This window comes from Sorex araneus, chromosome 6 (assembly GCF_027595985.1).
Source record: "Sorex araneus isolate mSorAra2 chromosome 6, mSorAra2.pri, whole genome shotgun sequence".
NCBI classification, from domain to species: Eukaryota; Metazoa; Chordata; class Mammalia; order Eulipotyphla; family Soricidae; genus Sorex; species Sorex araneus.
Genome location: NC_073307.1, coordinates 153060187 through 153083343, shown reverse-complemented (window position 1 = coordinate 153083343; position 23157 = coordinate 153060187). Strand labels below are relative to the sequence as shown.

At 36.0% G+C, this 23157-nt stretch overlaps 1 protein-coding gene across 1 annotated transcript; it reads right to left on the bottom strand.

Moving 5' to 3' along the window:
* Nucleotides 1-10353: 10353 nt before the first annotated feature.
* On the bottom strand, nt 10354-11304 carry LOC129405730 (olfactory receptor 8K3-like). The gene has a single exon (XM_055142927.1). The coding sequence runs from the start codon at nt 11302-11304 to the stop codon at nt 10354-10356; it is 951 nt and encodes a 316-aa protein (XP_054998902.1).
* Between the last annotated feature and the right edge of the window lie 11853 nt (nt 11305-23157).

Below are 23157 nucleotides of genomic sequence, written 5' to 3'. Positions count from 1 at the left end.
AAATACAGATACTCTAAAGAGACACATCAACAGCAATAGTTATAAAATTTTATCTATAAAAATATGATATTTATATATAAAAGATTTTAAAACGAATTTAAATTTAATAATTTGTAATTCCATCTCTCTAACACATGCAGCTACCATAAAAAGAACATGCATAATTTTTATGCATAATATATGCAAACAAACATGCGTATTTATTCAGAGATATGGGCAAGTTGGAAACAAAAATATGTTTGCACTTTTTTTGAAGGATTCAATGATCATTTGGTCACTTATCTGATTCTTTTTTTTTTTTTTTTTTTCTTTTTGGGTCACACCTGGCGATGCACAGGGGTTACTCCTGGCTCTGCACTCAGGAATTACCCCTGGCCGTGCTCAGGGGACCATATGGGATGCTGGGATTTGAACCCGGGTCGGCCGCGTGTAAGGCAAACGCCCTACCCGCTGTGCTATCTCTCCAGCCCCCACTTATCTGATTCTTAAGGCTGAAAATGGAACAAAAGTGTAATCTCCTTTAAGATAGTTTAACTCAAACTTCACGTCAAGTATTTTGTATGTATTTCATTTACAGGACAACTAAAGTATGTTTTCTCCTTGAGTTTATCTTTTCTCTAATTGATACATATCAAGATATTTTTAACATGTTAAAATATTAACATATGTACATTATAATATCGCATTTAGAGTGGGCATTTACAAATATAACCGCAATTTATATGAATAATCCATAGAAAACAACAATTAAAAACAAAACAGTATAGATTGAGCTAGAGGATTGCTGCTAATATTAGTGGTTTAAAATATGGTGCAATATTTTAAAAATATGGGCCTTGTATAGCTTAAAATAAATACGTACACAAATGTATGTAAACTAATAAATAGACTAAAATGAGTACACGAAAAATGGCAGGCTTTTCCTGTGAATGTGTGGTCTAGGATATATATGCAGATGAAATGCACACTTTAAGAAAATATAGTTTATATGCTGCAAAATTCTTAGAATATTTCCTGTCGCTTATTGTCGTAATATTGAGCTATTGTTATCAAAGTTATTTTAAATGGCATCACTTGAATAAGTAGAAAGATAGATCTTTAGGTGCTGTGATAAACAATCAAAGATAAAAAATGATGTTAAGTGCTGATTTGAAAGAACTTAAGAAGGTAAAGGAGTTTTTAATCAAGAACTTTAGACTATAAAAAACATCAAACTGATTTTAATAATTTCCATCTAAGCTGTTTATCAGACTATGGTTCTTAAAACTATACTCTAGGATGAGTAGAAATTAGAGAGTAGGAATATTTTAAGATGTTTTATGATGTGGCTCTCGAAGAGCCTGACAAGCTACCGATAGTATTCCACCCAATGACAGAGCCTGGCAAGGTTTCCGTGGCGTATTCGATATGCCAAAACCAGGAACAATAACAGGTCTCATTTCCCTGACCTGATAGAGCCACCAATGATTGGGAAAGACAAATAAGGAGAGGTTACTAAAATCTCAGGGCTGGGATGAATGGGGACATTACTGGTGCCTGCTGAAGTAAATTGATGACCTACGGGATGACAGTGATACAGTGATACTCTAAGAAGATGTGCCCTAAATGAATGATATCACTCCTTGAAGTGTGGTGGGGCTTTGAAAGGATCATTCTTGGGATGGTGGAGTAGTAACCTCTGGTGAAAGTGGGGATGAAGGAGCTCTATTTCTTTTTTAACTTAAGGAACATAGATTCCCAGGTGAGCTGCTAGACAATTTTTCTTTTTAAAAAGGGGGAAGTTGGGGCCAGAGTGATAGCACAGTGAAAAAGGCATTCTCCTTGCACACAGCCAACCTGGAATTGATCTCTGGTATCACATATGGTCCTCTCAGCACAGCCAAGGGTCATTCCTTAGTGCAGAACCAGGAGTAACACCTGAGAATGCCCGGGTGTCACCCAAAGTGCCAAAAAAAAGTGGAGTGGAAGATGGCAAATTAGTTTGGAAATCTCTACCTTAGAAATTTATATGTGCTTTGTGACAAATTCCACAAATAATTTCACATGTTATAGAGTTTATTTTTTCACAAAACAGGGGCTTTAAAATCTCCCAGAATCCAATATTTGCTTCTCCCATCTCAGAACACAAAGGAAACTACCTTTGAGCAAATCAAGATATCAAAAAATTATAAATGGAATCAAATATTTATGTTGTGTATTCTTTAGAAGCCAATAGTAAATGCATAGTATATTTTCTGGACACTAAAGCTTTAGGTGGACATTATCAGGGAAAAAGAATAACTTCACCTTAGATATATCATACATATTTTTCAGTCCTGGTTCCTTTACGTTTTATTTTCTCTGTTGACCCCTACTTTATTTGGCCACACCTGGATGTGCTTAGGGTTTTATATGCCTTCTAATTTTGGATCACCCCTACTAGGGCTCAGAGGATTATATGCAATGCTGAAATCTAACTCAGCTAGGTCACCTGTAAGGCAAGCATCTCACCTTCTTTTCTCTCTCTTTATCCCCTGACCTCTATTTCTCTTTAAATATCTATGTATGCATGATACAAATATTATGGCACATCATATATCTATCTATCTATCTATCTATATACATTTACATTTATTTACATATACGGTTAGCAAGTAAAAGTACAAAAGTAGAAGTTTTAGGCATTTCAAAGATATTTTTTTGCATTTAAGAAAACTTTTGAAAAGTAATCCTGAAGTAAGAGGGCAGTTCTATTCTGCTCTATTCTATTCTATTCTGCACACAAAAGTGAGACAGAAATCCTAGAGGAATACCAAGATTTGCCATAGAATAAAAGAGTTTCTTTGCAAATGTCACCCAAGCTATTTGGGCAGGTTGGTAGCATAGCACTGCAGAGAGATTCTGTTTACCTGAATTGAAATTTCCGTCTTGGTTCCCCCATGTACTTCAGCCCTCTGCTCAGCAGGAGCAATTTATGGATTCTGTTCACCCTCTGAGACTCCCTCTGTGGAGATCTAAAGCAATTTATCAATTTTCCCTAAGAAATATGAAAGCCTAGCAGGTGCAAGGAGGTGAGATGGACTATTTGTAATTATTTTGAGAACACTTTTTTTGCTTCAGCAAGTGAGTTGCTTGCTTTTGTATTTTGTATCAATTTTTCTCTTGATTAACTTAAATTTAATCAAGTTTTATTCTCTATACTCCATAATGCCTCAACCCTGGCAGCACCAACCTGTCCCCAATGAGTTCTGTGTCTTTGGAGTCTCTGAATGATGTAGCCATTTTGGGATCTGGATTAATGTATTTTATCTACACAGCAGGCTTCCAGCATTTCTCAGATCTTCACTGAATTCCTCAAATAAATTGGCTCAAATCATTTTTATTACGTTGTTTGAAAATAGTTAATGACCTAAAAAGAACATTAGATATAAAAATAGCATTGGATATAAATGTCATTTAATGTTTTTTAAAAATCACTGTGTGATTGGTCAGGAATAGACTTTCATGACAAGAGGATTCAAATTTTCTCATTCCTATTTCATCTGTTTATTACCTCTTATATTTGCTTTTTAATATCTTCCTATGTTATATTTAATATCTCTTACTTTTTCATATTTTAAATTCCCATCCATGTTTAGTACTAATTTTTAGGAAATTCTACTGTGTTACATAATATTTCACAGTTAAATGTTTTCTGTATGGATCAGAAAGAATAGGTTGGTAGGGTGCTTGCCTGGCACACAAGTGACCAGGGTTTGACCATAATGTTGAATAGAGTTCTCTGAACAGGACCAGCAGTGATTCCTGAGAACACAGCCAGAAAAAACTCTTGAGCACAGCTGGGTAAGGCCCCTAAAACATTTATTACGAATCATGATTTATGTAAAATTATTTGAAAAGCATCCCTGAGTGAAATTTGGGGTTTAGGTCATTTTCCCTGGACTCGCAGCTGGGATTAATCTATGCTTTGATCAATCTCACCAGAACGACCCTACTGTATAGAATTGCAAAAGGGACTGTTCTATTGGAATATGACGACTTTTTCAGAATTGGGTTGGTTTGCAAGTCTAGAGCAATTTCTCCATTTGTTGTTTTCCACTGCAGTCAAATCCCAACTTAATCCATCCTCACAAAGTGCCCATATTCCTTTCCCTTGTACATGTGCTTCTTTCCTTTCTCCTTTCTCCTCATCTGAACTCGAATAAAACATTCATCCATTTCTTGGTGACTATGATATATACACATATATACTCATACACATATGTATGTGTTATATGTAATCTGAAAAAATATCATCTCATCAACGGCTAACATCCAGACACTATAGAATAAAGCTCCCGGAAGAGAGCAACGCAGTTTTTCCTGGAGTATGCGGCCACATTCGTGGCCCGTGATCTCTTTTACTTTTTTGACAGCAAAGCCTGGCAAGCTACCCATGATTTACTCGATATGCCAGATACAGTAAAAATATGGGGTCTCACTTCTTATCCCTGGAGTGAGAAGATGCCACTGGGCTACACTAACATGAGACAGAGATGAATGGAGGCATTACTTGCGCCCGCTCGAGCATATTGATGAACAATGGGACAACAGTGCTCTAGAGCTAAAGTACTATGTTTTATTTTTGGTTGGGCCACACCCAGCAGTGCCCAAGGCTTACTCCTGGCTGTGCACAAAGAGATCAATCTTGATGAGCTTGAAGACATTATATAGTTCTGGGGATCAAACCTGGATCAGTTGGGTTAGAGGAAAGTGCCCCACCTACATCAATAATAACTGGACCCTATAACTTTATGTTTTGAAGAATGATTTATAATGGAAACATATATATTTTTTTAATCTTTTTTATAATTTATTTATTTTTAATTAGTGAATCACCATGAGGATACAGTTACAGATTTATACATTTTTGTGCTCATGTTTTGCCCATACAAAGTTTGAGAACGCATCCCTTCACCAGTGCCCATTCTCCACCACCGGTATACCCAACATCCCTCCTACCCTCCCCAATCCCATCTCCCCCCACACCACCCTGACACTGTGGCAGGGCATTTCCTTTTGTTCTCTCTCTCTCATTAAGTGTTGTGGTTCGCAATAGAGGTGTTGAGTGGTCACTGTTTTCAGTCTCTAGTCCACTTTCAGCCCGCATCACCCTTCCCCCGCATGGCCTCCGACCGCATTATACTTGGTGATCCCTTCTCTGAGTTGCCCTCTCCCCAGAATGTGAGGCCAGCTTCCAAGCCATGGAGTCAACCTCCTGGTACTTATTTCTACTATTCTTCTATTCTTGGGTGTTAGTCTCCTACTCTGTTATTCTATATTCCACAGATGAGTGCAATCTTTCTATATCTGTCTTTCTCTTTCTGACTCATTTCCCTTAGCATGATACTTTGCATGCTGATCCACTTATATGCAAATTTAATGACCTCCTCTTTTCTAACAGCTACATAGTATTCCATTGTATGGATGTACCAAAGTTTCTTCAACCAGTCATCTGTTCTAGGGCACTCAGGTTTTTTCCAGATTCTGGCTATTGTAAACAGTGCTGCAATCAAGATATAAGTGCAGATGTCATTTCGACTATACTTTTTAGCTTCTCTGGGATATATTCCCAGCAGTGGTATTGCTGGGTCAAATGGGAGCTCAATATCTAATTTTTTGAGAATCATCCATATTGTTTTCCAAAAGGGCTGAACCAGTCGGCATTCCCACCAGCAGTATAGAAGGGTCTCTTTCTCCCCACATCCTCTCCAACAATGGTTGCTTTTGTACTTTTGGATGTGTGCTAGTCTCTGTGGTGTGAGGTGGTATCTCATGGTTGTTTTGATCTGCATCTCCCTGATGATTAGTGATGTAGAGCACTTTTTCATGTGGCTTTTGGCCATTCGTAGCTCTTCTTTGGTAAAGTTTCTGTTCATTTCTTCACCCCATTTTCTGATGGGGTTGGATGTTTTCTTCTTGTAGAGTTCATCCAGTGCTTTATATACCATTGATATCAACCCCTTATCTGATGGGTATTGTGTGAATATCCTTTCCCATTCTGTAGATATCCTTTGTATTCTGGTCACTGTATCTTTTTCGGTGCAGAAGCTTTTTAGTTTGATGTAGTCCCATCTGTTGATCTCTGTTTCTACTAGATTGCTTAATTCCGTGTCATCTTTGAAGATACCTTTAGCTTCAATATCGTGGAGGGTTTTGCTGACCTTGTCTTCAATGAACCTTATGGTTTGTGGTCTGATGTTGAGGTCTTTAATCCATTTTGATCTGACTTTTGTGCATGGTGACAGTTCAAGGTCTAAGCCCATTCTTTTGCATGTGGTTGTCCAGTTGTGCCAGCACCATTTGTTAAAGAGGCTTTCCTTGCTCCACTTCACATCTCTTGCTCCCTTATCAAAGATTAGATGATCATACATTTGGGGTTGTGTGTAGGGATATTCCACCCTGTTCCATTGGTCTGCGGCTCTGCCTTTGTTCCAGTACCATGCTGTTTTAATTATTACTGCTTTGTAGTAAAGTTTGAGGTTGGGGAGGGTGATGCCTCCCATCGTCTTTTTCCCAGGAATTGTTTTAGCTATCCGTGGGCGTTTGTTGTTCCATATGAAACTTAGGATTGCTTGATCCATTTCTTTGAAGAATGTCATGGGTATCCTTATAGGGATCACGTTGAATCTGTATAATGCTTTGGGGAGTATTGCCATTTTGACAACATTGATTCTCCCTATCCACGAGCAGGGTATATTGGAAACATATATTTTTAACCAGAACCCATAGTTTGGTTCTGGCATTTTTCTTTGAGCTTTATACAATTCTTATTAAGTGCATTTGTGTTTTTCCATCAATAGTTTGTGTCTTTATTATTCTGAGTAGACTGAAATGGTGCTCATAACACACTAGCTTCATCATTCACCATGAAAGAGCTATTGAGAGTTTTCAATTGTTATTAATAGGTTTCTATAAGCATATTCATAAATGTAATTGATTCAAGGTTTCATGACTTCAGTGTGAGTCCAAGAGAATAATTCTTAGACTGTTCTATTAAAAATAAAGTCGAATTCACTGATGATAGCTTTTTAGAGATTATGTGTTTGATGGCATGTCTGTGAACTCTTCACTACTTCTGGGTCCCAGACATGAGTTCTTCACTATGTTCTCATCTAAATGTTTTGCAAGTTTTGCATTTTATGGTTTTTTGCTAGTTTTGATTAATATCAGTTGTGTAAGTTTAAGTCTACATAGTTTATCTGTGGATATGTAATTATGTAATAATTTCAGTACCATTTTTCAAATACCATCTTTTTGTTGAATGAATTCTGCATCTCCATAAAGAATAAGTCCGATCAGAGGTGGCATTGGGGTGGGAGCTGCAGTGGGGCTGGCAGGACGAATACTAGGGACATCGGTGATAGGGGGTGGAGAATGAGCACTGGTGGAGGAATGGGTATTTGATCATTGTATGATTGAAACCTAGTCACGAAAGTTTATGACTGTAACTGTATCTCATTATAATTCATTAAAAATTTTCTAAAAGGAATAAGTAAGAATTCTGCAATGTGATATACCTTGTTCTTGATTCTGTCCTATTGATTATTTATCATTTTATCAAAAATCAGTCTTTTTACTCTATGTAGTAAATCTTTTTATTAAGGACAGGATTTCCTATCTTGTTACAAAAATTTAAATACATATTTCAACCTTTCTAGCTTTTTGAAATTTCTATAAATTTTAATTAATGCATATAATAAATTTTTCTGGTTGTATAATATTTCATTGCATGTGTATTTGCCATATTTCATTGTATATCAAAGGGAATCATTTTGTGTATTAATATTAATTCTAAACCACGAGAAATGATTTCCTTGGATAAAGAAGCAAGATACATTTTTATAATATTTTTATCAAAGATGCTTCTACCTTGTTCTAGATGGTTCTTACTTTTTTTGAAGACTTGTGTTTTATATTTTTAATATCAAATAAGATATTTCTTAAAGAAATTTGAGGAATACTTTGCATTATTTCTTTTGAAATATGAATGTTATTTCTGAGTTTTCTCTCTTAGACATTAGTTATAGTTTCTGATTTTAGTACATTTCTTGAATCTTTTACTTTCCCGTCCATACTGACCTACAACACATTTTTCAGATAATAATTGATATGATTGTAAATATTTTCATAATTGATAGTAATTTGTATAAATTTGAATATACATGTTTTAATAATTGATTATAATATGTATAAATTCTAAAGGTTAATTTATTGAAGGCAAATTTTACTTATAATCGAAATACCCTATGAACATCTAATTAATGTGACAGTATATATTTAAAGTTTCTATAACATGGCATAACCTGGCAAACTCCCACTGGGATATTCGATATGCCAAAAACAGTAACAGCAAGTCTCACAATGGAGACATTACTGGTGCCCACTTGAGCAAATCGATGAACAATGGGACGGGAAAACAGTGCTAGAGTGCTATATGATGGAAAATTTTGAGAAGTATGATACCTTATATGTATCTTTGAGTGTGATACCTTATATTTATGTTCAACAGAAACTAATCTTAAAAATGAAAATATTCAATTAAAATTGTACAGCTTAATTTTACTTTTTCATTAATAAACTTTCAAAAATCAAACTAAACACATTAAATGTGTGAAATATTCGTTTGTATCCAGTTGACTTTTAAAATCCTTATGTTAGAGTATTATAAATTTTATTTCATTCATTATAATTTACCTTGAAAATGTCTGGAGTAAACCTCCAAAAATAGTAGATATTTATATATTTTAATGATAGAAATTGCCACAATAGCTAATATTATTACTTTACTAAATACCCAACACATAGTTGCTAGTAAACAGAAGCAGCTCTCTCTCTATATATATAATGCTCAAAGTTAATTATGTTGTTTTTCATCATTTAATTATAATCTTCATAAATATTTTGTGATATTTATCTTTAGCTTGAATCATGCAGATGATTTTTATACCAATGAATGTTTAATCAATTTGATTGCCTATATAGAAACATTATTCTTGGTTGTTGACAAGAAAAATGGACATTTCCTGTATGATTTACATATAATCCCATGAATGCTAAAAATATATGGAAAGGTATGAAATAATGTAGATAGGATTAGGAGGAAATTTTTAATAATATTATATTCAGTACGTATTTATGCCTATTGATTCGCTTATATATGTCTGCCAATAGAGGTTAGCATAGAAAAAATCTTGAAAGCAGTTCTAAAATTCTTAACAGAAATGATCAAAACAATGTTGCCAAGCAATAAATGCAACCAAGTGTTACTTTTGAGTAGAGAAATCAACATGAAGAGATAGGACACTGAGCAGAACTATGTACAGAACCAAAATTAATGTAGTTACATAAAATAATCTGATTATTTTAAACAAGTACTTTTTTTTTTGCTTTTTGGGTCACACCCAGAGATGCGCAGGGGTTACTCCTGGCTTCCTGACTCTGCACTCAGGGATTACTACTGGCGATGCTCATAAGGGATGCTGAGAATCGAACCTAGGTCAGACACGTGCAAGGCAAACACCCTACCTGCTATGCTACACTCTATTCCCACAAGTCTTCTTTTTAAGTAAAAAAAGTTGACATCACTTTAGATAAAAATCAAGAATTGAAAAATCACAATCGGGATGAGAAATATTTTAAAACTGAAAACTTGATTGTTACAGTAAATACATCTATAAATTTATGTTTCTCTCTTAAAGACAAATAGACAAATAGACAAAAAGTATGTTAGGCTTATCTTCTAGGTTATTGAAGTGCTGAATAAACAAACTCCTGAGGGACCATATATTAAATCAATGACACTGGTAAGAAAGAGTAAATCTTCATATCTTGAAACTTGGGCAAATTTGAGAAAATTTCATGGTGGTTTACTGCAACTCAATAACCTTCAGGATATCACAATCAATTTTTATCTCAATAAACCCCATGGAGATGTTTGAAACTCAAAACAGAAATAACATATGACTAATTAACCAAACACAGACACACATAAAGTCACATTTACTTAATTCTAAAGTTTGACACTTCTGGTAATTTTGACTCCTATGTATGTTGTTCTTCACCTCCTTTATGTGGCAAACCCATTCCATTGCTTGCTTTTGTGGTTAACAGTATCCTAATCCGTTCTACTATACTATAAAATGTACTTAAATCTTAAGAATTTAATTCTACTCTGATGATTAATACATTCATAGCACTAGGATGTGAATAAAACAATTAAAGAAATTTCTAAATAGATAATAATTTTTTATTATTTTTGTTTCTCCCTCAAAAGGCATGCAAAACTTTTTACAATCCTTCACCAAATTTATGGAAACTCACTGGACATTGAATTTAAGAAAAGATACTGCATAGCTTTGTCCACATCTTTTGCAGTGCACATTTTACATCCTTGTTCCTCAAGCTATAGATCAAGGGATTCAACATGGGGATAATGAGGGTGTAAAATATAGAGGCCATTTTATCAGTGTCAAAGGAGTGGCTGGACTTGGGTTTCACATACATAAATATCAAAGTCCCATAGAATACAGTGACCACTGTCAGGTGGGATCCACAGGTGGAAAAAGCTTTGCGTCTCCCCTCAGCTGACTTCATCCTGAGGATGGCAATGAGGATGAGCAGATAAGATAAGACAAGCACTAGAAGAGTAAAAATCAAATCAAAGGCAGATAAAAATATAGCAATCAGCTGTATTTCATAAGCATTTGAGCAGAGCAAAGATAACAAGGGGAGACAGTCACAGTAGAAATGACTGACAACGTTATAGCCACAGAAGGAGGAATTGAAGATTTTTATAGTGACCAGAAGAGAAACACAGGTGCTGTAGAGATAGGGGATTGCCACCAGCACCAGACACAGCCTTTGGGACATGATGACTGTGTAGAGCAGAGGTTTGCAGATGGCCACATAGCGGTCATAGGACATTGCTGCTAGGATGAAAAGTTCACTAATAATAAACATGTCAAAGAATGTCAACTGTGTAGCACATAAATTATATGAAATTGAATTTTTATCTACAAGGAAATTTACCAACATTTTGGGTCCCACCGCGGTGGAGTAGCCAAGATCCGTGAGCGCCAGGTGTCTGAGAAAGAAGTACATGGGTGTCTGCAGCCTGGGGTCCACCTTGGTGAGGATGACCATGCCCAGGTTGCCCACCAGTGAGATCAAGTAGATGACGAGGAAGAGGACAAATAGGGGAGCCTGCAGCTCTGGGCGGTCTGTGATTCCCAGGAGGATGAATTCCTTCAGCTCTGTGAGATTGTGTTTGTCCATTGAAGTCATAAATGCACATATTCTGAAGAGACACATCACCAGCAATAGTTAAGAAATTTTATCTACAAAAATATGATATTCATTTATAAAAGATTTTAAAACGAATTTAAATTTAATAATTTGTAATTCTAACTCTCTAACGCATGCACCTCCCATAAAAAGAACATGCATAATTTATATGCATAATATATGCAAACAAACCTGTATTTGTTCAGAGATATAGGCAAGTTGGAAACAAAAATACGTTTGCGGTTTTTTTTGAAGGATTCAATGATTATTTGGGCACTGATCTGATTCTTACGTGTATTCTCCTTAAGATAGTTTAACTTATATTTCATGTAAAGTATTTTGTATGTATTTCCTTTACAGGATAATTAAAGTATGTTTTTTCTCTTGAGTTTGTTTTTTCTCTAACTGATATATACGAAGATATTTTTAACATGTTAAAATATATACAAATATACATTATAATATCACATTTAAAGCGGGCATCTACAAATATAACAGGAATTTATATGAATAATCCATAGAAGACAACAATTAAAAACAAAACAGAATAGATTGAGTTAGAGAATTGCTACTAAGATTAGAGGTTTAAAATATGTTTTAATTTTTTAAAATATGGGCCTTGTATAGTTTAAAATATATACGTACATACATGTATATAAACTAAAAAATAGACTAAATTTGAGTACATGGAAAATGGCAGGCTTTCACTGTGAATGTGTGGTCTAGGATATATATGCAAATGAAATGATACTTTAAAATATATATAATTTATATGCTGCAAAATTCTTAGAAAATATCCTCTAGCTTATCTTAGAAATATTGACCTATTTTTATCAAAGTTATTTTAAATCACATGACTTAAATAAGTAGAAACATAGATCTTAAACTGCTGTGATAAACAATCAAAGATAAAAAATAATGTTAAATGTTGATTTTATAGAACTTAAGAAGGTAAAGGAGTTTTTATCAAAAACTTCAGACTATAAAAAACATCAAACTGCTTTTAATAATTTGCATCTGAACTGCTTATCAGACTATAGTTTTTAAAGCTATTCTCTAGGATGAGAAGGAAGTAGGGAGTAGGGAATGTCTTATGACGTTTTATGATGTGCCTCTCTTAGAGCCTGACAAGCTAATGAGAGTATCCCACCCACACTGCTGAGCCTGGCAAGCTCCTTGTGGCGTTTTTGATATGCCAAAACCAGGTACAGTAACAGATCTCATTCCCCTGATCCTGATAGTGCCACCAATCATTGGGAAAGACAAATAAGGAGAGGTTACTAAAATCTCAGGGCTGGGATGAATGGGGACATTACTGGTGCCTGCTCGAGTAAATTGATGAACTACAGGATGACAGAGATACAGTGATACTCTAAGAAAATGTGCCCTAAATGAATGATATCACTCATTGAGTGTGCTGGGGCTTTGGAAGGATCAGTCTTGGGATGATGGAGTAGTAACTCCGGTGAAAGTGGGATGAAGGAGCTCTATTTTTTTTTTTAACTTAAAGAACATAGATTCCCAGGTGAGCTGCTAGACAATTTTTTTTTGAAAAGGGGGAAGTTGGGGCCAGAGTGATAGCACAGTGAAGGAGGCATTTTCCTTGCACACAGCCAACCTGAGTTTGATCATTGGTATCACATAGGGTCCTCTCAGCACCGCCACAAGTCGTTTATTAGTACAAAACCAGGAGTAACCCCTGAGCATCCCCAGGTGAGACCCAAAAAGCCAAAAAAAAAAAAAAGCGGAGTGAAAGTTGGCAAATTAGTTTTAAACCTCTACCTTAGAAATTTATGTGTGCTTTGTGATAAATTTCACTAAAACTTTAACATGCTATAGAGTTTATTCTTTCACAAAACTGGGTCTTTAAAATCTCCCAGACTCCAAAATTTTATTTTCCTATCTCAGAATATAAAGGAAATTACCTTTGAGCAAATCAAGATATCAAAAAATTATAAATGGAATCTAAAATTTATGCTGTGTAATCTTTAGAAGCCAATAGTGAATACATAGTGTATTTTCTGGACACTAAAGCTTTAGGTGGACATTATCAGGAAAAATGAATAACTTCACCTTAGTTATATCATAGATATTTTTTCAGTCCTGCTTCCTTTGTTTTATTTAATGTATTGACCCCTATTTTATTTGGCCACCTGGATGTGCTTAGGGTTTTATATGCCTTCTAAGTTTGGATCACCCCTACTAGTGCTCAGAGGATTATATGCATGCTGAAATCTAACTCAGCTAGGTCACCTGCAAGGCAAGCGTCTCACCTTCTTTTCTCTCTCTTTGTCCCCTAGCCTCTATTTCTCTTTAAATATCTATGTATGCATGATACAAATATTATGGCACATCATATATCTATATATATACACATACATATTTATTTATATATACGGTTAGCAAGTAAAAGTATAAAAGTAAACGGTTTAGGCATTTCAAAGATTTTTTTTTTGCATTTAAGAAAACATTTGAAAAGTAATTCTGGAGTAAGAGGGCAGTTCTATTCTGCTCATTAGCGGAATGTACACAAAAGTGGGACAGAAATCCTAGAGGAAGACCAAGATTTGCCATAGAATAAAAGAGTTACTTTGCAAATGTCACCCAAGCTATTCGAATATGTTGGTAACACAGCACTGAAGAGAGATTCTGTTTACCTGAATTGAAATTTCTGTCTTGGTTCCCCCATGTACTTCAGCCCTCAGCTCAGCAGGAGCAATTTATGGATTCTGTTCACCCTCTGAGACTCCCTCTGTGGAGATCTAAAGCAATTTCTTAATTTTCCCTGAGTGGTATGAAAGCCTAGCAGGTGCAAGAAGATAGATGGACTATTTGTAATTATTTTGAGAACACTTTTTTTTCAGCAACTGAGTTTTTCACTATATTCTCATCTAAATGTTTTGTAATTTTTGCATTTTGTGTTTTTTTTGCTAGTATTGATTAATCTCTGTTGTGTAAATTCAACATAGTTTATCTGTGGATAAGTAATAATGTAATAATTTCAGCACCATTTTTCAAATATGATGTCTTTTTATTGAATGAATTCTGCAACTCCATAAAGAATAAGTCCACACAGAGGTGGTGTGTGGGTTGGGGGCTGCGGTGAGGCTGGCAGGATTGATACTGGGGACATCGGTGGTAGACGGTGGAGAATGGGCACTGGTGGAGGAATGGGTATTCGATCATCGTATGATTGAAACATTATTTTGAAAGTTTATGACTGTAACTGTATCTCATTATAATTCATTAAAATTTTTCTAAAAGGAATAAGTAAGAATTCTGCAATGTGCTATATCTTGTTCTTGATTCTGTCCTGTTGATTATTTATCATTTTATCAAAATCAGTGTTTTTACTCTATGTAGCAAATCTTTTCATTAAGGACAGCATTTCCTGTCTTGTTACAAAAAAAATTTTTTTAATTTTTTATTGAGTCACCATGTGGAAAGTTACAAAGTTTTCAGGTTTAAATCTCAGTTATACAATGCTCGAATACCCATCCCTTCACCAGTGCTCATATTCCACCACCAAGAATCCCAGTATAGCTCCATCCCACCCCCTCACACCCCTAACCCCCCACGCCCCTAGCCCCCCCACCCTACGCCCCTCCGCCTGTGCTTGTTACAAAAATTTAAATACATATTTCAACCTTTCTAGCTTTTTGAAAGTTCTATAATTTTTAATTAATTCATATAGTAGATTTTTCTGGTTGTATAATATTTCATTACAAGTGTATTTGCCGTATTACTTTGTATATTAAAGGGAATTATTTTGTGTATTAATATTAATTCTAAACCACGAGAAATGATTTCCTTGGATAAAGAAGCAAGAAATATTTTATAATAATTTTATCAAAGATGATTCTAGCTGGTTTACTTTTTTTGAAGTCTTTGTATCTTCTATTTTTAATATCAAATAAGATATTTCATAAAGTTGAGAAATATTTTGCATTACTTTTTCTGAAATATGAATTATATTTCTGAATTTTTTCTTTTAGACATTAATTATAGTTTCCCATTTTAATAGATTTCTTGAATCTTTTACTTTCCTGTCCATACTGACCTACAACACATTTTTTGGATAACAATTATTATGAATGTAAATATTTTTATTAATTGATTATAATTTGTATTATTATAAATATAAATGTTTTAAATAATTGATTATAATAATTGATCATAATTGATTATAATAATCGATAATAATAGATTATAGTAATTGATTTTAATTGATTATAATAATTGATATTAATAATTTATTATAATAATTGATTATAAATCCTAAAAGTTAATTTATTGAAGGTAAATTTTATTTATAATCAAAATACCCTATCAACATGCAATTAATGTGACAGTATATATTTAAAGTTTTTATAACACAGCAGAGCCTGCCAAGCTACCCATGGGATATTCAATACGCAGCCAAAAACAGTAACAAGTCTCACAATGGAGACGTTACTGGTGCTTACTTGATCAAATCGATGAACAACAGGATGACAATGCTACAGTGCTATATTATGGAAAATTTTGAAAAGTATGATACCTTATGTGTATGTTCACCACAATCTAATATTAAAAATGGAAATATTCAATTAAAATTTGTACAACTTAATTTTAATTTTTCATTGAGAAACTTTCCAAAATCAAACTAAACACATTAAATGTATAAAATATTGGCTTGTATCCAGTTAACTTTTAACAATCCATATTTTAGAGTATCATAAATTGTATTTCATTCATTATAATTTACCTTGAAAATGTCTGGAGTAAACCTCCAAAAATACTAGAAACATGTATTGTAATGATAGAAATTGCCATAATAGCTAATACTAATACTTTACTCAATATCCAAAGCATATTTTCTAGTAAACAAAAGATGTTATATATACATACATGCTCAAAGTCAATTATGTGATTGTTGATAATTTAAATATAATCTACATAAATATTTAGTGATAGTTATATTTATCTTAGATCATGAAGATCATTTTTATTTTAATGAATATTTAATCAATTTGATTGCCTTTATAGAAACATTGTGTTTGGTTGTTGACAAGGAAAATGGACATTTCCTGTATGATTTACATATAATTCCAGAAATGTTAAAAATATATGGGAAAAGTATGAAACAATGTAGATAGGATTAGGAGGAAATTTCTAAAGAATATTATATTCAGTATGAATTTATACCTATTTATTTGCTTACATATGTCTGCCAATAGAGGTTAGCATAGGACAAAATCTTGAAAGCAATTCTCAAATTCTTAACAGAAATGATCAAAACAATGTTGTCAAACAATAAATGCAACCAAGTACTACTTTTGAGTAGAGAAATCAACATGAAGAGATAGGACACTGAGCGGAACTATGTACATAACCAAAATTAATGTAGTTACATGTTACATAGAATAATCTGATTATTTTAAACAAGTACTTCTTTTTTTTTTTTTTTTTTGCTTTTTGGGTCACACTCAGCAATGCTCAGGGCTTATTCCTGGCTCTGCACTCAGGAATTACTCCTGGCGGTGCTCGGGGGACCATATGGAATGCTGGGAATGGAAATCGGGCCAGCCAAGTGCAAGGCAAACACCCTACCTGCTATGCTATCACTTCAGTCCCATAAGAACTTTGTAAGTAAAAAAAAAAATAACATTACCTTAGATAAAAATCAATTATTTTAAAATTACAATCAGGATGAGATATATGTTAAAACTGAAAAATTCATTGTTACAAGAAATACATCTATAAATTTAAGTTCTCTCTTAAAGACAAATAGACAAATAGACAAAAACAGATGTTTACCTTATCTTCTGGGTTACTGAAGTGCAAAGTATTTTAAGTAGACAAACTCTTAAGAGATCATATATTAAAGCAATAATGAGAATTTGAGAATATTTCATGGTTTTTGACTGCAACTCACTACACTGAAAATGCGCTTTCAGGATATAACAATCAATTTTTATCTCAATAAACCCCATAGAAAGAGGAATTCAGCCCACCGTGAGCACTGCCCACTGGGCCCCAGATGGCTCTCATGTGGGCCCTGCCCTTTCCGGCTCTCCTACCATTCCTTAGACCCTGACTCCCATCGCCACAACGCTCTACTCACTCCCCAACCAAGCCGCCCCTCTCTTGCAGGTAATCAGCCCACCCTGAGCATGGTCAGTGTCCGAAGTGGTTACTGGGGGCGTGGCCTGTATCTCAGGGGGCGTGGTCTCAAAAGGGGCGTTGGCTCCTGCCCGAGTTGCGGCTGCTAACTCCGCTGCAGTTATTATTATCTTTTTAGCATAATCTGTATAACCTGTTTCTTTGAAAAACACCCTGGTCATCTCAATCACTCTATGTCAAATCGTCCAGTAGATTATTCTAACTTCACAAAAACTATCAGTGAACAATAGAAGCTGCACAAAACCTTTGTAAGGAGAGCATAGCCTTAAACCTATGCTCTAAACCTAAACAGAGAAAATCCCCTCCATGAAGAGAGGATGAAGAAAAGATTCCAGAAACCTCAACAGGGGCTACCCACATATACAACCTTTCAGAAAAAGAATTCAGAGAGGAAATCTTGAGAAGAGTCGAAGTACTCTAAGCATCCATAGAACAGACATCCAATAAATTAAGGGAGGATATAAATGAAGCATTGGATCGGTCCACCAAGAAAATGCGGGAAGAAATGAGAGCAGAAATTTGAAAGCTATGAACGGAAGTCACACAAATATAGGAATCAGTAGATGAATTAAAATCTCAGTGGGAACATGTAGGGTAACATCAGTTTGTCCTTTCTCCCTTGCCACAGAGTTTGGGCTTATCTGGTAATAATCTCTAAACAATTCTAGACTACAATGGTATGATTAAAAAAGACAAAAGATTAAAAAAAAGACAATAATTAATATGCTTTGGTAACATGGGTTTTAATTGGCTTCAAATATTATTCACTCCCGGGCATCTGCTTTCTCGACTTAAGCCTCAACTGCCCTTACTTCCTAGCACCCCCAAAAGCAGGGTCCTGACGAGGGACCGGACGGACCCAGGGCAAGAAGTGAGTTATGTGCTACCCTGGCATCCAGATGGGCCTGACCAAAGCGCCTAATGCTTAACTATATGTTAAGAGCTTGGTCATGGACATGTCATGTCATGATCCAAAAGCAACGATGAGACTAGGACCCTGCTAGGGATAGGAAAGACTAATCTGGCCTGAGCACTGTAGTCTGAGATCGAGATGACCCCAGGAGAGCAATTCTATAAGCTTAATGCATCTCTTGGTATGTCCATACAAAATGATTAATATTATGAATGCTTATATGTTAGTAGGACAAGGAGAGGAGAAACACACGATATGGGATTCTGCTCTTGGGCGGGTGTCCTGTTGAAAGAGTGTCTGTCCTAGTAGAAGCATCCCCTGAGGGAAAGAACTTTACCCCATTGATTGTGATGACACCTATGTATAAGCCCCAACCCGTCATGCTGGGGTATTTAACTAGGCTGAAAGAGTGGGCTCGGGTCGAGTTCCAGGGCCAGTCCCGGGGCCTGTCCCTGGCCAGTTCCAGTGCGAGTCCTAGAGTGAGATCTGGAGAAGTTAGACCAAGATCCAGAGCTGGAGGAGAAGGAGAATGAAGTAGGATGGGGGAGGAAGAAGCAGGAGGAGAATCAGAGGAGAATGGAGATGGGAATGGAATAAACTGCAACTTAGACCAAGCAGTCTGGCTCCGTTCATTCCTTCACCTGCCTCATCATCGCCATCAATCTCCTCATGGTGGGGGAAGCGGCTAGAGACTACCGAACGGGGGCAGCGGGAGACACAGCGCCCTTGCCCTGTGCCTTGTGCCCGGCGCAGTTCAGTGCTGTGCCCTCTTTCTCTTTTTCTTTTTTGTCTTTTTACACAGGAGCCCTCAACAGTAGAATGGCTACAGCTGAAGACAGATTCAGCATGTTTGAAGGTCAGCTGCACAAAGCTTACAGACAACAACAGATAATGGCAAAAGACCCCAAAATTGCTCTAGAGTGAATCAGAATCCTAGAGAATGACCTCAAGAGGAACAACATAAGAATCATTGGAGTACCAGAAGCACAGAGAAGTAACCCCAATGAAAAAAACATAGTGAAAGACATCATTGCTAAGAAATTCCCTAGAGCGGGAGAAGGCAGGCATCCAGATCCAAGGACCCTGAAGAGTACCAGATAAAAAAGACCCAAATAGGGCTGGAGTGATAGCATAGCGGGTAGGGCGTTTGCCTTGCACGCGGCCGACCCAGGTTCAAATCCCAGCATCCCATATGGTCCCCTGAGCACCGCCAGGAGTAATTCCTGAGTGCAGAGCCAGGAGTAACCCCTGTGCATCGCCAGGTGTGACCCAAAAAAAAAACCAAAAAAAAAAAAAAGACCCAAATAAAAAGACTTCAAGGCACATCATAGTCAGAATGATGGATGCCATGGATAGAGACACAATACTGCAAACAGCAAGGTCGAAGAAGGAGATCACATACAAAGGAGCACCCCTTAGATACACAGCAGACCTATCCAGAGGAGACCCTCCAAGCCCGAAGACAATGGTGGGGCATAGTGAAAAAACTCAATGAACTGAATGCCTCACAAAGAATACTTTATCCAGCTAAACTCTCACTCAAACTTGAAGGAACCATACACTATTTCTCGGATAAACAACACATCAGGAACTTCACAGACCCAAAACCAAACTTAAAAGAAGGACTAAAGGGGCTATTGTAAGACAAGGAAGAATCCCACAAGAACAACAAACTCCAAAGAAAGATGAAACAAAACCACATGATGATAATCTCTCTCAATGTCAATGGTCTAAATGCACTAATTAAGAGACACAGAGTGGCAAAATGGATCCGGAAACTAACCCAACATTCTGCTGCCTGCAAGAAACATACCTGAACAGTCAGAATAAATACAGACTAAAAGTAATAGGATGGAAAACAATCCTGCAGGCAAAAAACTCCCTCAAAAAAGCGGGGGTGGCCATACTAGTATCCGACAACATAGAGTTCAGGTTGAAAAAGATTAGAAGGGACAGCAAAGTTCATTTTCTATTTATCAAGGTATATGTACGACAGGAGGAAATCACTCTCTTAAATGTATACGCACCTAATGAACAACCAGCTAAATACTTACAACAACTCCTAACAGACTTTAAAGAGGACATTGCTAGCAGCACAATAATAGTCAGAGACTTCAACACCTAATCAACTCTGGATTGATCGACAAGAACAAAAGTCAGCAAGGGAACACTGAATATGAAAGAAGAAATGGAACAGAGAGGCCTCATAGACCTATACAGGGCTTTATATCCCCAGAAGAAAGAATACACATTCTTTTCCAGTTCACACGGAATATTTTCCAAAATAGACAATGTACTGGGCCACAAAACATACCTCAATAGAATCAGAAAAATAGAAATTGTATCAACCATCTTTTCAGAACACAATGTGCTGAAGATAGAAGCTATTCACACACACAGACATGGAAAACCAAAGCAAACACCTGGAAATTAAACAGCTTGGTGTTGAACAATGCGTGCGTAAGGAAGGAAATCAAGGAAGTAATCAAGAGATACCTTGAAACAAACAAGAATGAAGACACCAGCTACCAAAACCTATGGGATGCAGCTAAAGCCATGTTAAGGGGAAAATTTATAGCTCTGCAAGCATTCCTTAGGAAGGAAGAAAGGGCCTACATAGATAGCTTAACTTCACAGCTCAAGATCTTAGAAAAGGACCAGAAAAACGAACCCAAACCCGACTGAAGGAAAGAAATAATAAGAATTAGAGCAGAAATTAACAGACATGGAAACCCAGAAATCAATCTGAAAGGTCAATGAAACCAAGAACTGTTTCTTTGAGAAAATAAACAAGATTGATAATCCACTAGCAAAACTCAAAAAGAAAGAGAGAGAGAACCCTAATAAATCAAACCAGAAATGAAAGAGGACATCACAACAGAAAACAATGAGATTCAAAAAATCATCAGAGACTACTTTGAAAGTCTGCATGCCATCAAACAAGAGAGCCTATAGAAATGGATGAATTCCTTGATTCCTACAATCTCCCAAACTGAACCAAGAAGACCTGGAATACCTGAACAGACCCATTAATATCAAGGAAATAAAAAATGTAATCAAAAGTCTCCCCAAAAACAAGAGCCCATGTCCAGATGTATTCACTGGTAAATTCTTCCAAACATTTAAAGAGGACCTGTTGCCAGTTCTCCTCAAGCTTTTCCAGGAAATTGAAAAAACAGGAACCCTCCCAAACAGTTTCTATGAGGCACATATCTCCCTAATACCAAAAGCAAGCAAAGGCACCACAAAAAATGAAAACTATAGACCAATATCCCTGATGAATACTGATGCAAAGATCCTCAACAAAATATTAGCAAATAGAATCCAACTACTCATCAAAAAGATCAGACACCATAACCAAGTGGGATTCATCCTGGGAATGCAAGGATGGTTTAACATTCATAAATCAATCAACATAATCCATCATATCAACAAAAGTAAAGATAAAAACCATATGGTCATATCAATCGATGCAGAGAAAGCTTTAACAAGATCCAACATCTGTTCATGATGAAAACCCTCACCAAAATGGGTTTTGGAGGAACTTTCCTCAAGATAATCAAAGGCATCTACCACAAGTCTATGGCAAGCATTATCCTCAATGGGGAAAAACTAAGGGCCTTTCCTCTATGATCAGGGACAAGACATGGATGCCCACTCTCACCACTTCTGTTCAATATAGTACTGGAAGTACTTGCAATAGCTGCTAGGCAAGAAAAAGAGATTAAGGGCATCCAGATAGGAAAGGAAGAAATCAAATTCTCCACTATTCACAGACGATATGATACTATAACTAGAGAAGCCTAAAGCCTCTACTAAAAAACTCTTACTAACAATAGACATGTACAGAAAAGTTGCAGGCTATAAAATCAATACCCAAAAGTCCATGGACTTCCAATATGCAAACAATGAGACAGAGGAAAGGGAAACGAAAAAACAATCCCATTCACAATCGTGCTTCAGAAAATCAGGTACCTTGGAATCAGCTTAACCAATGAAGTAAAGGAGCTCTACAAAGAAAACTATCATATGCTACTCCATGAAATAAAAGAGGACATGAGGAAATGGAAACATATCTCCTGCTTATGGATAGGGAGAATCAATATTGTCAAAATGGCAATATTTTCCAAAGTATTATACAGATTAAATGCGATCCCTATAAGGATACCCATGAAATTCTTCAAAGAAATGGATCAAGGAATTCTAAAATTCATATGGAACAACAAATGCCCACGGATAGCTAAAACAATTCTTGGGAAAAAGATGATGGGAAGCATAACCCTCCCCAATCTTAAACTTTACTACAAAGAGGTAACAATTAAAATAGTATGGAACTATAACAAAGGGAGAGCCGCAGACCAGTGCAAGAGGGTGGAATATCCTACACACAACCTCAACTGTGTGATCATCTAATCTTTGATAAGGGGGCAAAAAATGTGAAGTGGAGCAAGGAAAGCCTCTTTAACAAATGGTGCTGGCATAACTGGACAACCATATGCAAAAGAATGGGTTCAGACCTTGACCTGACACCATGCACAAAAATGAGATCAAAATGGATTACAGACCTCAACATCAGTCTACAATCCATTAGGCACATTGAAGACAAGGTTTGCAAAACCCCCCACAATATTGAAGCTAAAGGTATCTTCAAAGATGACATGCAACTGACAAACCAAGTGGAAACAGAGATAAACAAATGGGACTATATTAAACTAAGAAGCTTCTGCACTGCAAAAGATGCAGTGACCAGAATACAAAGACAATCTACAGAATGG